Source organism: Diadema antillarum, unplaced genomic scaffold (assembly GCF_040938485.1).
Source record: "Diadema antillarum isolate AM-2024a unplaced genomic scaffold, OU_Dant_1.0 seq00000678_RagTag, whole genome shotgun sequence".
NCBI classification, from domain to species: Eukaryota; Metazoa; Echinodermata; class Echinoidea; order Diadematoida; family Diadematidae; genus Diadema; species Diadema antillarum.
Genome location: NW_027271583.1, coordinates 624,571 through 642,919, shown reverse-complemented (window position 1 = coordinate 642,919; position 18,349 = coordinate 624,571). Strand labels below are relative to the sequence as shown.

General features: G+C 39.6%; 1 protein-coding gene across 1 annotated transcript in view; it reads right to left on the bottom strand.

The window, feature by feature from the left end:
• The window catches only part of LOC139737049 (ADAMTS-like protein 3), a 123,857-nt gene that overhangs the window by 19,544 nt on the left and 85,964 nt on the right, over nt 1–18,349 (bottom strand). Inside the window, exons 5-6 of the mRNA XM_071647727.1 lie at nt 11,360–11,486; nt 1,012–1,213 (exon numbers count right to left, since the gene is read on the bottom strand). Of these exons, the coding sequence (XP_071503828.1) occupies nt 1,012–1,213; nt 11,360–11,486 (329 nt within the window). The remainder of the gene's footprint in view (nt 1–1,011; nt 1,214–11,359; nt 11,487–18,349) is intronic.

Below are 18,349 nucleotides of genomic sequence, written 5' to 3'. Positions count from 1 at the left end.
GGTAGAAGGGTGTGCATGAAATATAATGGATCAGATTTTTATTGCCTCCCCCTCCCCCCAACAACAGAAAAAGCAAAATTCAGAAAGAAAGAGTGAGAGGGGAGAGGGAGTGAGATTACTACCATCCAGTAGCAGCTGTATTGACACATGGCCTAAAGTAGGTTTAAACTGAGCTTAGAACTTAAACTTAAGTAGTTCATCAGGGCCAGATTTCTTCGCCAGAAGGAACTAACTTTCCTGTGATCAGCATGAAAAGTTTTCTTTTTTAATCTCTCTTCCAGACTACATAGCTCCAAACCCCTAACCTTCACTTTAAACAACTTCACTTTAACTGGCAAAACTGAACTGACGAAATGTCATTACGCTATCACATTTGAGGGAAACTGTTCAGAACTTCATCTGAATGATTACTATTCAAATACCAAACTATCAATCCTCATAAATCAGTGAAATTTAAGTGAATAAGGGAGATGGGAGTCTTCAAAATTGTGAAAATATCTTGATTTAATATTCTATTAACAACACAGTTGAAGGGTTCTGATACCACTGATTTATGCAAATTATATATTTTTTTCTATTATAAAGTGATACTGATATCATATAAGTTGTTTGAGATGATAAATTTTGCCTTGAAATAATGTCTGTCTTATCTTTGCCTTTATACAGGTGCTATGTAAAATCCCTTCTTTACAAGACTGAAACAGAAATCTCGGCATCTCTTTCAAGACAGCAAGAGAAAGACAGCAGCCTGCATTTGCTAGGCAATTACAACTAAGGAGCCTTGACATGAACAATCTTTGAGTAGCTTTAGGTGGCCACCTTGAAATATTACGGTAATGATCTGATCCTCACCACTGAACTGACAAGCACAGACAATCAAAGTCATATTTTGACCCAGACTCTCTTGAAACCAAGAAAGATTTTTGAATGGAACTTTTTTTTTGGTCACCACTAGAGCTTGGAATAGGAGGACACTCCTTTCTGATGATCTATGTCCAATGTAACACTAACCTCAGACCAGGGCTCTGGTTTCCAGTGGGGGCATGGGTCCGTGTTGCAGACCCGACTCGTACTGGGCCTGGTTCCAGAACACATGTCATCGCTGAGCCGCACGGTCATGTTGTTTGAGACCTTCTGCACACAGAAAACCTCTCGGACTTGGTTTCCAGTACCACACGACTTGGTGCACACATGCCATGGCTCGGGTTCCCACCTGTGTGTACATGAGAAAAACATATTCAGCATATCACATAGTGCAAACTTGGAAACTTTTAGAATGTTAATTCTTTTTTTGCACTGGGACAATTTCACTGAACTTCACATGTTCTTCATTTCAAAAATTAATTATTTCCAGCATTTCTTGTTATCTCCAAGAATGTTTGCCTGTTGTCATTTACACATGCTATTTAATCAAGTGCAAAATTCGTTTAAATTTCCACACAGAGAAAATACTTGACATTTTCATTACTGTGCTTTTCTGTTGGCTGAAGACATCATTAAAGAAATTAACTGTCAATGAATAAATAACCCATTGAGGATGTACGAGTTTCGAATATACTCGGGCAAGTGTCTATGGGAAATATGTGTTCGTAGCAAAATCAGCCAGTCCTCGACGGGTTAAAGTAAATGGAATCCCTGTTTTAGCATAATTACCTTCACATGGTTCTGTTGCTTTGTGGATTCTCCACCTTATAATTCAGTCATGTTATAGAATAACAGGGTGTGTTACAGCGGGATGGGGGTGCAAGGGTGAAAACAAATTTAAATCAATCCTGCTATGAGGGGATAAGAAATACATACAGTGTATGTCTTTATTGCCGTAGGAAGTTTTCTGAATAAAGTTGTGTTTTTCTCCTTCTTATACTTGATAAAGTGCTCAATTTGTTTCTGAGTCACCTAGGTTGGTATGTAACTAATTACTTTGTTCCTGTTGCCTTTGATGAAGATTCTGCAAGGATTGCAAGCTCACGCCTCTTTTGACTCCATTTTACTCCAGTGGCTCGCAACTATTGAATAAACAGTTTTCAGCAGCTTTTTCTTTTTTTACCTTGTTCAAAAGCAAACTATTCCTATAATTCTGATTCTGTCTTTCACAGTATTTTGGCATACTTTACACTCCATTTGTCACAGTACCTGGAGTAAATATAATATGCATTAATAAAGCTACATAGAACAAAAAAGAAAGATATTGTGGTGCATGCTATTCTTATCCCAAATGCCATCTACAGATGATGTCTTACAGTGCTTGACAGCATTGTGTAAATGAGGAGTATATACTGTTAGAAACAACACTATGTTTCCATCTCACTTTTGTGTCGTAATCGGCGGGTACATCGCCCGCTTCCCTCTGCCTCAACCAATCATTGCATGTTTCAACACATGGTGTCCCCCAGTGGCATGCCTCCAACATCAAAGAAACCAATCAAATATTTGTGGACGGATATATCACGATGCTGGCACTACAGGGCCACAGGCAAAGTATACGCATATAATATGGGGGACTACGGAGGAACTTTACACGGTGTAACCCTACTTGAGTTTGCACCAGCTGCTGCACCCTTTGCCAGTGTTGCAGTGCAAATGAATATCTCATCTATCTAGTGGTATCAGAAGGTTCATATCTAGCGTTCGAGAGTCAGCAAATGTGAATAAGAATCATTTTATAAATGTTTGTTTATGACATAAACTACACTGTAGTGCTCACTTTCTGACGAAAAAAAAGATATATATGAATATTAAAAGAAACACAATATTATACATCAAGATACCCAATACAACTCTGATTACCAAGACAGCACTTCGAATGGTACTTGTATTTACTGCTTGGATGATGAATTACATTCCAGCATTGATTTGACACCAATATGAGATTATCGCTTTACCTTAACTTATGTTTCTACATTTTTCTGCCATCTTTCTGTATTGATTCTCATGCCAGAAAACTTAATAGAACTTAAAAACCAAAGATCTCTTGCAATGCAAGCAGCTGCCATTCATAAGAATGATGTAATCTATGAATTGTCCCCATGCCACACTTACTGTATACACAATATCTTTAATTTCGTGAGTTAACTGATATTGAAGAAATAAAGAACTCACAAAAATGTGGCTTCCTGTGATTCAAATTTGCTGTTTATCATCTCCATGGTGAGAAATCACTAACTTTTCTTTGGAAAAGAGAGAGAAAAAATTATTTCTCATTCTGTTACATTGGTTTTTGATTAGAAATTAAACAACCCTCCAAATTGTCTTACAAGTCACAATATGCAACATAATATATGAAAGTAACAGTACGTAGTGGGGTACTGTTGAATATAGGCTGCCGAGGTTCTGGATTCTTGGTATTAAAGACCAAGTAGTATGGAAATATGATGAAGTGTGGAGACTGGCTGGACTTGGACATATTTGAGAATCCCCAAAACAAATTGTGTACAGCTTCATCACTAATCTCCATGCAAGTACATGCACACAGCTGAAGAATCTCGACTTGAAATTGAACATTAGTGATGACGAGCACACACTTAGATGTGCATATTATTTGTTGACTGGCAATTCTATTCTGGCAGGCCTGCACTAGCCATCGGTTTTTGAATCTATTGCTGAGGGCAGCAAATGATGACCAATTCAATAGGGCTACCCATGAATCCCCATATACAGTTCATTATTCTGAAGGTTCGTTAATCCGAAGGTCCGTTAATCCGAAGTTTCGTTAGTCTGAAAGCAAAAACAAGGTTTGTAATTCCCAAGGTTCATTAGTATGCAACTTATTCTCATTTTTTGGATTAATGAACCTTATCATCACCTGAATCCCCCCACACATCCGGGTCTTTAACTAGAAGATCCTGGGTTCAAATCCCCCTCAAACAGACTGACCCACTCACAATGTCCCTCTAACTCACATGTGTGGAAACATACACATTTTAATGCGAGAGTAATAATTTACTGGCACAGACTAGGACTTTGTTTCTCTCAATAAGATGAAGTCATCAAAGACTTCAACAAGATTGCCCATATTTTTCACAGCTCATTGTCTACATTTTGTTTGCCTTTCTTCCATCTATACTGTTTCAGCGTATCCCAAAGTATTGCGATGTGATTGCCCATAATCTAGTTCAATTCATTTTCAGGGTACTTCAGACCCTGAATCTACTGCAATCAGATTGATCATCAAGTTGATGTGCAAAGTCCAGTTATGATTATTTGTTTGCTTAGTTTATCAAAGGAAGTACTAAACTAAACTGAATGCATGTTGCCAACAGGGGTATGATATTACCCTTATACCAGTAGAATGTTACACTCTAAAAAGTACATATTTATTGTACAGACATAAAAAACACATAAGCTTTCTCCTCTATTAATCACAGGAAATACATTTTACCTACTCGTTGACACTGTACAATTACCTATTGACATATATATATATATATATATATATATAATGAAAGAAATTAGACTGAGGCGGACGTTGCTCTCGATCTTGAGTCTCCCTTTTAATCAGTCGAGCTTTCGACTCATTAAAAGGGAGACTTAAGATCGAGAGCAACGTCCGCCTCAGTCTCATTTCTTTCAGTATATGCTAACCACAATGAGGCACCGTGCACATTTGGGAAGGGAACTATTTCTTACAATATATATACCGGGTGTCCCAAAAAAAGCGGAACGGTGGATTTTCAGTATTTTGCGTTCTAAAAGTGATATATTTTTTGACATCATTAGAAAGAGCATTTTCCGCAGAAGACAATGATACCAAAATCATTAAATTTGGTTCAGTACTTTTTATTCTACGCCAATTTCTGAAATGCAGTCATTTTCAAATTTTGTCGGATTTTTGGGACTTGAGAGATAATAATTTGAGTGCAACACGCGATCCATACGGTGAATATTGTGTAAGCTCGGTGATCCATGTCAACAAAAGATACAGCTCTCACATTGGGCACTGGCCAGGAAAAAGCAGTGTGTGTGTGTGTGTGTGTGTGTGTGTGTGTCTGTGTGTGCGCGCGCCCAGTATGAAAGCGTTATCTTTTGTTGACATGGATCAACGAGCTTATACAAATCGCCGTATGGAACGCGTGTCGCATCCAAATTATTATCTCTTAAGTCCCAAAAAATTGAAAATGACTGCATTTACAGAAATTGGCGTAGAATAAAAAGTACTGAACCAAATTTAATGATTTTGGTATCATGGTCTTCTGCGGAAGATGCTCTTTTTAATGATGTCAAAAAATATATCACTTTTAGAACGCAAGGTACTGAAAATCCACCGTTCCGCCTTTTTTGGGACACCCGGTATATATCTTTGTGTGTGTAAAATAAATACAATGTATCATCCTTTTTTGTTGTTGTGATAATTCTGATCAGTGTAAACCTATCGAGATCACAACTGTTCACATGCTACGGTGCATATATATAACATGAAGCTTTTGGGTTTAAACTTAAAAGTTAGTTCACAGGAAATGCCCTATCTTATTAACAAAAAAATGCTACAAAGTATGAAAAACCTCACTCTGTCTTGAGAGAAAAAGATTATTATTTGTGCTGCATCCCTCCCTCCCCCCCCCCTTTCTCCACACCAATCTATGTGATAGCAGGGTGGATCTGTGCCTCCTGCATGAACTGCACACTTCAAACACTCCTCATTCAAATGCCAGGTTGAAGAAGGTTCTTGGCCCGACGCTGACCTACCAATGATCATGTCTTTGGCAGAGGGGAGTCAACGCACCCCCTGGGGGATCTTTAAATGATTACCCTTATTGCATTTGGATTCTAATGAATGGCCAACTGAGCTTCCCCTGTCAATACATAGTGTGGTAGTATTATTCATAGTAGAACTTTGAGGAAACTTTAACAGTATGGGGCTGGCCACCCACAATAATGTAATTGCAATTCTAAACAATGATTCTAAACAAGGGCAAACTTTGAATATCACAAAAATCTGTCCTTCTGACTGTGATTATTGCTATTATCATTATCAGTTACAGTCTAAATGAAGCTATCAGTTACATAAAAATGAAGCTTTCAAATTATACAAATTTTACTAAAGAAGATACATAACACAGTTATAAGGTGCTTTAAGATGACCATTTGTGCTTAAATGCCTAATCTGCCATTACTTTTTTTTTACCACATCCTAAATGCTCAAAACTGGTTTTTCTTCATAGTATGTATATCCAATTTCCGTATGGCTTTCCAACCATTTTTCTTTTTTGTAGTATGTTCTGAAGAAAGTCACGGATATTTCACACATTCCTTTTAAAGTATAAAGTCTGAAGAGATTGGAAAAAAACAGCCAGAAAGTCAGTGTCTGATGACTTAACTAGAAATTCCAAGCAACAGTTCAAAGGTCAAAGTAGGATGAGGCTTTAGATGTTATGATACTGATTACTTCTAAAAGAAGAAAAGCCATATAATACAGACTTTTCCAGCTATCTGAAAATTTACAGGTACATAACAAGGTCAAGATAAGTATCAATATGTATTCACAAAGTATGCTGTAAACATTTTTCACTCGATGGTACAACCAAAGTTTATATTTACTGTGCAGAAGAGATTTTTTCTTGGCTTTAATTTCTGAGTCAGGGTAATATGTGGGCTGTCACTAACTAGAAATATCACTTAAGGTGATTAATACCCCCGCCCCGTGACGACAGTCTTACCCAAGGAATGATCTTTCCTTGATCTTCTGCCATTTAAATGCCGTTACCATGGCAACGCAGCTTCCGACACGTCCGAAAAATATGTCTTGCACATCTTCCCACCAAGACTATTGTGTGTGCCACATTTCACAAGCTTTTGTCAAAAACTGAGGAAGTAGTTCAATCCACAAGATCTTTCCTTGATCTTCCACCATTAATATGCTGTTACCATGGCAACGCAGCTTCCGACATGTCTAAAAAATATGTCTTGCACATCTTCCCACCAAGACCAATGTGTGTGCCACATTTCATGAGCTTCAGTCGAATACAGAGGAAGTAGTTCAATCCGCAAGATCTTTCCTTGATCTTCTGCCATTTATATGCCGTTACCATGGCAACGCAGCTTCCGACACGTCCGAAAAATATGTCTTCCACATCTTCCCACCAAGATCAAGGTGTGTGCCACATTTCATAAGCTTTGGTCAAAGAACTGAGGAAGTAGTTAAATCCGCAAGATCTTTCCTTGATCTTCTGCCATTAATATGCCATTACCATGGCAACGTATTTTCGGGTACTGTCAAAAAATGCGTCTTGCACATCTACAACCAAAGGCACACATCTGTACCAAGTTTCATGGAAATTGGGCAAAAACTGAGGAAGTAGTTTGCAACACAAAATTTTCCATCATTTTGGCTCATAATATGTGAGCTGTTACCATGGCAACATACTTTTTGTCACTGTCAAGAAATGTGTCATGCTGACCTATATCCTAAGACAAACATTCAATATGAATTCCATGAGAATTGGAAGAACACTGATGAAGCAGTTTTGCCATGAAGCATTTTGCCCTATATTTTACCAATAACATGCCGTTACCATGGCAACGCACTTTTTGCCACTGCGGAAATATGTGTCTTGCACATTAACATATTCAGATGAACATCTGTACCTAATTTCATAAAAATTGATCAAAAACTGTGGGAGGAGTTCGCGACGCAAGATTTGTACCCATTTTTGCCCATAATATGCCGTTACCATGGCAACGTACTTTTGGGTACTGTCAAAAAATACGTCTTGCACATCTACAACCCAAGGCACACATCTGTGCCAAGTTTTATGGGAATCGGTTGAAAACTGAGGAAGTAGTTCGCGACGCAAGATTTGCAACGGACCGACCGCCCGACCGCCCGACCGCCCGCTGATTCCTATATACCCCCTTCAAACTTCGTTTGGCGGGGGTATAATAATCTGTCTTTCTAAACAGATGTTTTCAATGAATCAATCAAGCGTAAGTCAAAGACCATTTTTGGGGTGGCACTTTCAAAATGTAAAAATGTTACTTGATGGCAAGCTTTTGATGTGCTTAGTTTTTTGTTCCCCCTAGATCAAGTAAGAAACAAATTAAAGAAATATATTTTCTTCTTCTTCTTAAAAAAAAAAGTGATAGTGCATCAGAGAAGAGTGAAACAGTGTTCCTGTATCTCTAAGGTATTCCTGAAGTTCCGGCAAACAAGAATCTTCTTGATTTGTTTTCATGATTCCAATCAATCAAACCTTATTTCCACGTTCCATCAGGATCTGCACTCTTCTCCGACACAAGTCGTGACTCTCTCCAGAAATCCATCACCCTAACCTCCATAAATCACACACACTCTTCATGATAAGTTTCATCTGCTTCCTCCCATCATAAACTAATCATTTCCCCGTGAATATCTATCTTGTTGGAATGAAGACTTGAACTACAGGGCAGATAGCTTGAAGCTACTCCTTGCCTAACTGCGACCAGCAGCCCCAAACACGTAGCGTAATGGGGCTGCGGACTGTAGCATTCAGGATCATGACAGGGGTAGTATCGCGGATAAATATCAACTTAAAATCGAAAATTTCTTCAATTTGAAGACTTACAGGTGAAGTTGAAGTGTTGACAACAGGTAACGTGCAACGTTTGGTTCTGCCAATAGTCCCTTTCTGTTCGAATTGATGACTTAATGTGACTCGGTCGAGAGGAACCTGGGAGAGCTACACTGAATTGACGGCCAGCGCATGTGCACACATCACATGCGCACAAATTTCAAATCCATTGACCGGATAAGACGTCTGAGTGCGCATGCGCTGGCCGTCAATTGAGTGTATCTCTCCCAGGTTCCTCTCGACCGAGTCACATTAAGTCATCAATTCGAACAGAAAGGGACTATTGGCAGAACCAAACGTTGCATGTTACCTGTTGTCAACACTTCAGCTTTACCTGTAAGTTGTCAAATTGAAGAAATTTTCGATTTTAAGTTGATATTTATCCGCGATACTATCCCTGTCATGATCCTGAATGCTACAGTCTGCAGCCCCATTACGCTACGCATTTGGGGCTGCTGGTCGCAGTTACTCCTTGCCTATCCAACCATACCAAATGTAAATGGAGTGTATAAACTCTTATTCTTACTGCTCTGTTTGAAGATGTAGTTGGGAAAATGCGGGTGAATTTGAAACTTTGGCTTCAATTTACGGAGATTTCGTGCCCTGTAGCTTGTAGTCCGCACGATGTCAAATGTGGATCACTATCCTCTGATGAACACCTCAAAGATTGCATGACCAATCACCCCAATCACGAATTGAATGAATCACCTAATTTTCATGTCCAGTTAAAGGTGTACTTGATGTTAAAGCAATGCATGTCCTTGTTGAAACCCTGACAAATGGAGTAGTAATAAGTTTCTATCTAGAACAACACTGGCTAGTTAATCCATGCTCTCCCTCCCCCATCCCCCCCCCCCCCCCCTTGACTGGACTACAATTCTCACAGCAGTTGTTCCTTGTAATAGATAGATTTGCACAGCAGGCTACTCGATGGCCTTTCAACCCAAGTTTGACCTGTGTTTCTATAGTCTGTCATATTTACTTGGTTTGAGAGTTCAAGTCTTTGTGTACTTGGGCATAAGTGTGTGCGTGTGTGTAATTAAGAACAAATACAATTATGACATACAGTACCGACCATGGCAGTATTCTGAGAAGCAACAGAACACAGTCCTAAAGAAATATTGAATTGTGAATTTCTCTTGAAGTGGTTAAACTTTAAGATTGGGAAAAGAGTAGTTTGGAAATGCATCAGATTCAGTAGTAGCAGAATACATGTAATTCATGTTAATACCAAAGTCATTCTAGCTAGATATCTACCCAAGAGTGCGAAACCTTTAAATTGCTCTTTACATGGTAAAAGATTCAGTCAACAATCAATCTCATGCCACATGTCTGATGAAATTCAAGAAGAATGGAAAAGACAAATGTGACTGGTAAAAAAAAAAACAATCGCATGGTCGATGTGCGCGGCGCTACCACTTCCGGAAGTTACACCGACCCTCGCACATAAATTGGTCGGAGTTTCTTCCCACGACCGTCATGTGGACACAAGGGTCGTGGTAAGATATGCATTAATTTGAATTTTAATTGCCGTGCCATAAATTTTTACTCCGACTAGAAATACGTCTGAATATGGCTTCTATTAAGAAAACATTGTAGACATGCCATTTCCATTTCCATGAATAATACATCAGTTTTCATTTGCAATATTCAATTTCCATCACTGCCAGAGGATAGAGTACTAGTCTCATTTCATGTTCATATTCATCATACTATTCACAAAGTAAGTGCTCCAGGAAAAAAATGGAAGGGAGCAGTTTCATAAGCACCACAGTGTACGGTACCTCAGTAAGTTTTGTATTCTAATTAGCCAGAATGAGACTTCTAGACAACATGCCATCACCGTATGATTCCTCTTTACACAAACAAGAGAAATACGGTACACTGTAGTTGTAGTACAAAACATGTTAGTGTGTATATCTCATCATCATTTTTTTTTTTAATCACCCCCCTCCCCCCCCCCCCCCCCCCCCCCCATTTTGCTGTTATTGTCTGACATTGCAATGTTTTGATCAGTTCACTGGCAGGTGCATTATCTCCTGCATATCACTTGCCACCTCCCATCCCCCTATCCATCAGGTGCAACCTGCAGACATTGACAATACCTCCTGGAGACATGTGTGAATGACCCTTCACCTTTGACCCAGTGATCCCACTTAAAGCACAGCCTATACTTCCTTAGGGGTGATCCAAGGATCCACAGGATCTATCGTATGTGTGGTCTTGTTCTGTGCAATAAAGGGTGTCTGGCAAAAAATTTTCATGCTGAAAGAAAGCAATGGGATTCATGTTTCAACTTTCATCCAAGTGCATAAAAAGCTTCCATTCAAAAAGGACCTTAATGCCATTAGCACCTCAAGGGATAGTAGGAGCCCAATCTTTTGATGGGAATCCACTTTTGGATCTGAAGTGTAACCTCCATCAGATGACAAATGCCACAATGCCTGGAAGCATGAACATCTTGAGAGAAGAAAAAAAAATACACTTCTTGGACCTGAGATGAATATAAGGCAGCAGGAGCATATTGCCACTTGTCAGTTTATACTCTAACAGCTGAAAGAGTCACAGAAAAAAAAAAACCCTCATTGACATTGCACATATTTACTAGTTTGACACTGTCATACAATCAGTTGTGAAACATTTGCATCCACAATTGAAACCACATAATATACAAATGCACACATCATTTGAAAGAATTGAGAACACTTTTTCATGTGATGAAATTTATCCCAAAGTGTCCCCCGCCCCCAAGTTAAATTTGGACCACACTGCAACAAAACGACACAACAACAGCACTGAACTTGCTAGTAACTCACCGTGGGGGACAATTGATGTTGTTGCAGTTCTTCGTTGCGATCTCGGGTTTGCGACCCTCACATCTTGTGTCGGCCACCGTCTCCCCTGTAGCCAGATCGGTGCACTCCAAAACACTAGTCTGCTGGCCTGCAGAGGGTAGAGTAAAAAGATTGAAGGGAGGGGATTGAAATAATTATTGTTGAAAAAAAAATATTGTGACATTCAGCGACGACCAGGGCTACGCTGTACTGGACTGACACTCCATGTTCCCAATACTCGCCTAAAGATGTATGGGGATAGAGCCTTCTCTTCTGTTGCACCACGTCTGTGGAACTCTCTACCAGTTCAGCTTCGGAATTGCTGCAGCCTCAATACATTCAAGTCTGCACTGAAGACTTATCTTTTCCAGCAACTTTGTGAATGATGTGTGACACTTTTTGGGAGCCGGGCGCCTTTGAATGTTTCTACAGATAAATGGTGCCATACAAATGCTGTTTCATCATCACCATATGTAATCAAACTATGAAAGGCTTAAAGATATGCAATCAAACTATGAAAAGCAACCTGTCATCTACTGTAGATGACAGGTCTGAATCCCGCTGGTACCTTTTTTCCGACATGTTTTATAAAAATTATAGATCAGCAGTTGCTATCTTATAAATATCATTTGTAGAGGGAGGAAACAAATTGAAGAAAACTTACTTCTCAACTTCCCAGTTATTCTCACCAGCATCAAAATGGTTTGTTTAAATTTTCACTAGAAAATGTGTGCCCCCCAAATTGACCACTTTATTAAGAACCCCCTTCCCCCCCCCCCCCCACACACACACACACACCACACCTTTCTTTCTCTGCCTGCATTTTAAGGGATTCCCACCTCCAGGATATTTGTGGCAATTCAAACATCAGTGGCATGTGATGCGGGGTGTATCAGTAATGACCGACAGATGACCAGTGTGCTGTTGGTCAGTTGCGAGTTAAGCGGACATCTGCAATTGACTTCACCATCGCACCAAACATAGCACTTGCCTCATTACACTGTCATCCATACACGTGTCACAGTTAAGTGATCCCCACGTGTGGGTCATAAAGAGAGATTCCTTCGTTCTTGGTCACTCAAGGAGAGCCACAATATCCGCTTCTCGCGTTTGATACATTCCCGACGTAACTGGCATACCCACATGGTGATCCCTCTTGTTTTTGATATTCCATTTCCCGAAATACCAAAATCATGTGAGATTCATTAAAGAGTCCAGGCAAAATTTCCCTGCACACTAATGAACGCCATTTTAATTCTGTATTTTCTACTTGCAACATTGCTGAATCACTAAATTAAACACAAACTCAGAGACACATAGAAGACTAATACACATTATTTTCTTTCAATGATTTGACTGTTCTTGCACTGTTTCTCTATGGAGTCATTGTTACGCTGATGAGAAGGTTCCAGCTCATTGCCAATTCATTTCAAGAGAACCATGACAATTCATAATAATCTGACTGTCAAGGCATAATTCATAGCTAAGATAAAGGCTAGCCCTGTCATCCCTCCTGGCTAGGCGACCAGAAAATCCTACGTCGACCCTGTACTTGACCTCAAGTCAAACATGTGACCTTAAGTCTGTCAGACATGGAGACAGTAAAGCATGATTACCAATGAGGTCAAGATGGGGTAAAAGTGCAACATGCTCTGAAATAAGGAATGTCGGCTGATTTCACTTTAGATTCAGCTCCCCTCGACTCACTGTCTTGCGAATATTTGATGGCTTGCTATCTATCTATCTTGCCAGGTATTGAGAAGAACCCAACTGGAAAACAGTTCAATCTTCCTCTACTTGTATATAATGACACAATGATCTGAGTTTGACACTGTTTGCTGACTATTGCCAATCACCTGGGGTGAAGGGGGGGGGGGGGGGGTCAGCATCAGTCACCCGTTGTCTAGTGTGGGTATGTGGGGCAGACCACTTCACTGGTTTTACACCCTGCTCTTTAATGGGACCTTTTATGTGCATGTACCATGAATTCCTCATACATGGGACCTACATTTAACATCCTATCCAAGGAACAGAGAGTTTTTACCTCTTTATTAAAATGAAACTAAGATTATTCACACCACTTCTACGCTGGGTTCACTGAAACTTCCAATATTCTTTTCCTTCATAATTCCCAGTCCAGTTTTGATAGAATCCCCCTCATACTGTCTATTCGATTTAACTCTATTGATGACAGTCAACTCTAACAAGATTTGTACCAGCATTTTGAACATCTTTCTCTTTTTGCTAACATTTAACAACCCACCTCTCAAACATATTGCATCTATTAGCATCCTCACTATATCTCACAGTCATATCTCTGTCTGTCAAAATTATAACGGGGATGCTTTCTGGAGCCCTCTGACCTAGCTCTTTTGACTCCCATCCTTTGATCAACAATTACACTTTGTACACGTGTTCTATCACCGTCAACCATGTACCAACAGTCCCAGGGGAAAAGTTCAATGCAGTGTATGAAACAGAGAGACATATATTGAGAGAAGAGAGAGAGAGGGGGGAGAAATATAGATTGAGAGAAAGAAAAAGATATACAAAAATAGAAAGAAAGGGTAATATTGAAAGAGGAGGGGAGATGGAGAGATGAGAAGAAAGGGAGAGAAAGAGAAGAGAAGAGAAGAGAAGATGGAGAGAGAGAATACGGGGAAAGGGAGCTGAGAGTAATTCAACATAGTCCACATAGCATGGATGACTTTCACCGACCATCCACCATGCTAGTGGCCTACTGGTAACAGTATCAGCGACGTCAGTTAAGGCTTTTTTCTTCCCTGGTAGTGGTGGTGGTGGGAGATAGGGAAAGAGAGAGAGAGGGGGAGAAGCTGAACTGTTTCACCCCACAAGATGAAACACTCGATATGCCAACAGCAATCATGTCAGACCATGTCGCCTTTAATCAGGTTTACGACCCCCAAGGCTAATAAACCGTGGAGTGAAAATACCATCCCAACAGGAGGACCGGGTCTATTGTTGCACTGCCTCCATCCGATCACAGCCGAGGGCTCACGATGCATCAACATGTTCAGGGGAATACTGCAGAATTCTGTGAAATTTAAATGATATTTAATGCCTCCAAGCATTCCAGAAGATAAGAAACTTCTCACATTGTCATCAACTCTCAACATCAATTCTGACTGGACATCGGTCACAGGGGTGTCCAGTATCCTGTGGATGTCTTCATATCTTCTGATGATAGGAAAATATCTTGGCAAGAAAGGGATTAGGACAGAGCATATTAAAGGGAAACTATTTAATCATCATAACTTTTCATGACTTACAAGTTGGAAAGCATGTAATAAAAGTGGTTGCTATGGACAATTTCTGCTTCAACATCATTATGGCCATTTAAATCACTGGTAACCCTTTTAAAAAAGAGAATTATTCACTCTTTAACTCGGTTAGTGATAATATCGCATATCGTCGCTGGGGTAATAAGACCTTGTATCTGCAATTTTGGTGAAAATGAGTTTTTTAATTAATGGTCAAATAATGGGTTAAGTGATGTCCTGTCCAAATCCCAACTGTCTTACTCCAGAAATGAAGCCTCCACGGTATGTCAAAGGAAAGGCTTTCCCATTCGCCACAGTGCTTTGGCCGCCATGTTTTTTGGCTCTCCTGAACATTTGACATTTTGTAGATACGAGGTCTTTTCACCCCTGCGATGATATGTACATCAGGGAATATCTACTTCATCATGAGGATGAAAAGTCATTTATCAACATTAAACTTTGAAAAAATAGGCATAAGATTTTGAAAGCTTTCAATTGTTACACAAGGCTTGATAAGAGTGAGTATACAATGATCCACTAGTTGCAGATGCTCCTGAAACAGCAGCAGTACACGTACACATGTATCAGCATGTAGGTGCACCTAATTGATCATATTCACTCACTTTGAAACCTAATCCACTACTCAAGATGTCTGTATGTGTGTGTATATATACAGCAGAATGGCATGATAATTACTCCCATCTTCAGGCGAGATGTGTGGTAGCAATGCCACGTACTGTTGGCACAATGAACGAGCGGCTGTTGCTTCATTCAAGACTGTGGATTCACTGACCGGTTGAAAGGAACTTATGACAAGGTTCATACTGTCTAACTGACCAATAAACGACGCTACAGTAGCACATTACCTGCTGCAAAGGATTGTGGGAGTGAGGAAAAGTGGGCATTGTTTTTGTTATATGAGGCAATTTTAAAGCTACAAGGTTGCTTTTTATTGCTACGACAGATCAATGTCTAATAGCTTCAGTCTCAAGGTATGTACATTGTGTCCATGGGAAACACACAAGCCAAAAGTTATAAAATAAGTTTAAGTCTAATCCATGGATTGGGAAAAGTTTGAATGCACAAATATGTGATGACACATGGTATGTGCTAACAGACATCCAATCATGAACACACTCAAACAAGCGCACATGCAATGTGTGCCATTTTGGCGATGCTTTTAGTAAATGGAGTTTTCTTTACAAACTCTGGCCAGAAAAAAGCAGTGTACCTATCATGTGTGTTGATCTTCATGAGTATGTTCCTTATACTGTATTGACCATATTAAGATATATGTGTTCTTTATTTTAATTTTTTGGGGGGCTGTAAACGGAGTACAGTTGAATTAAAATGACTGCACAAGGGTGACAGAAACATAATTGGCTGAAACACCCATGTGCATATTCCATTAACTACTATCATGCCATTAGCAGGTGCATAAAAGTGGATGATTTCTGGCAAATGTAGTTGAAATCTAGCTGACTATTGTCACTACACACTGATCAACCAATGCTACACATATATCATAAAGGATGCACAAACACTACTTACAATCATAGGAAAGGAATAAATGTGTGACCGAGAATAAAAACGATTCAAATGCAAACACCGCACTAGTTTAAAATGCGACAATATATCATAAGCTACAACAAACACAGTTTTCTTATCACAAACCCTTTTCAAAATCACTGGTATGTTTGCTCTAAGTAGTATGCGAGTTCATCTTGGAGAAATGCAGCAGTCTTTTACCTGACACACAGGAAATGAATAATGTACAAAGCAATAACCTGCAAATATTGAATCCTGGCATTCCTAACCTAAAATGTACAATGACACTATAAAGTAAACAATCATCACAGAAGTATTTCCAGTGACTAAACAACCACTTTATTTCAATGTAAACAAAACTGTAACCTTTGCTCCTTCTTTCAATATTTAGGAGTATAAGTCTCTCTTATCTTACAAAAACTTTTTGAAACTCAACATTGAATTCACCTAGGAAATCCCCCCCCCCTAACTAAAAACGAAAATGAAATATGTTTGCTTGTAGTTCTGTTGAAGTTTCAAACATTCATTCATGAAACACTCTATTTATTCAGGGCTTTAAAATAATTTTCCAATGCTTTAAATGAATGTCACCTATGCACTCTTTTTTTTTTGCTGAAGATATCAAATTTCCCCAATTTGGAATTCTGCAAATGCTTTTTTTTTTCCTCTGAGGAAAGTGCCTTTGGATTGATATGTTCTATAAATTGAAATTTAGCTGAAAAAGTTTCTTTTTTTGGGGGGGGGGGGGCTATGTGAGCATGTGAGAAAAAGAGAAAAGAAACATGACTAAATTACCACCCACTTTGCCTTTTTGATTTCAAAGAATTTCACAGTGTAACAAATTCAGTTTACTTTTAAAAGGTGGAATGCATTACATTAGAGGTGTCTTGGAAACTGGAACTCCTCAAGCTGGGAGGATAAATTTCTCGTCAAGACAACCAAAGATCAAGTGCTGCTTCGGGATAATATTCAAGCTCCATGATAAGACCAGTGTGTATTGCACAGGGAAAGGAGATGGAGAAAAAAAAAGATTGTGGAGGGCAGATTAAAATACCCAAGGCACTATGGGTAGAATGTCAATCCCCATCGTGAATCCAAAGCTCGAAGCCGGAACATGGGGGCAGAGGGGTGGCGAATGAAAGACTGGGTCCGAGGGAGTAAAGCGGAGGTTAATAGCCAATTGACATGGCCCATCAAATATGTCAGGGAGGGGTGGGGGGATGGTTCTGGAGGTCCTCTTCAAGAGCCATCAAGAGGAGGATGAATGGCTGGAAGTGGTCCTAAGGAGGCACACCAACCCCTCTTACCTCAGGATGATGAAACCCCCATCCCCCATGGGAGATAAACAAAGGAAAACAATGGACAACAGAAATGACATCTGGATAATTCTTGTGGAGGAAAAAAAGGAAGACAGTATACATGGCCTTGATTCTTTAAGATGGAATTCCATACTCATGAATGTCCTCACTGTTTATCATCATTTCTACCAGAGGTGAGCACCTCCCTGTTTCTACTATGAACTCCATGGACCATTGCAGCTGTGACTTCCAACACAGAAGCAAGGACAAACCGAAAGACAAAAAACAACAGACACATGAATGCAGTCACGCACACAAAGCCCTTCTATTAAATGTGAATGCTCTTGCATGTGAAAAACACTTGTGCATTCATGTCACTTGCCACACATGACCCCCTTGTGAGATCTGCCACCTCCCCTAAGACACTGTTTTGTGATCATGGACATCCATAGCAGGTGTGAGTGTTCACCTACAGCAGGTGTATACTCCAGCTCTGGTCCATACGAGTTTCCAGGCATTCACACAATCAGTATGGTGTATATATGACCAGCATAAATGCAAATTGGATGACATGGGCCCCGTTTTATCAAAAGATAAAATCGATTATGAATTTTCTTACCACACAGGCTGCCATTGACTTATGATAGAAATCAACTATATAATCAAGTATAACTCTTCATAAAACAGGGCCCTGATCACCATAACTTTAATACACAGGGGCCACTTTTGTTTCTGAAGCTTTTATTGCCTTTTTCAACAGGAAGTTCCATTAACTTTGAAATAAACCACTTGAGGAATAACAAATTGAACAATTAACAATCAGAAGAAGAAACTGCGTTAATATT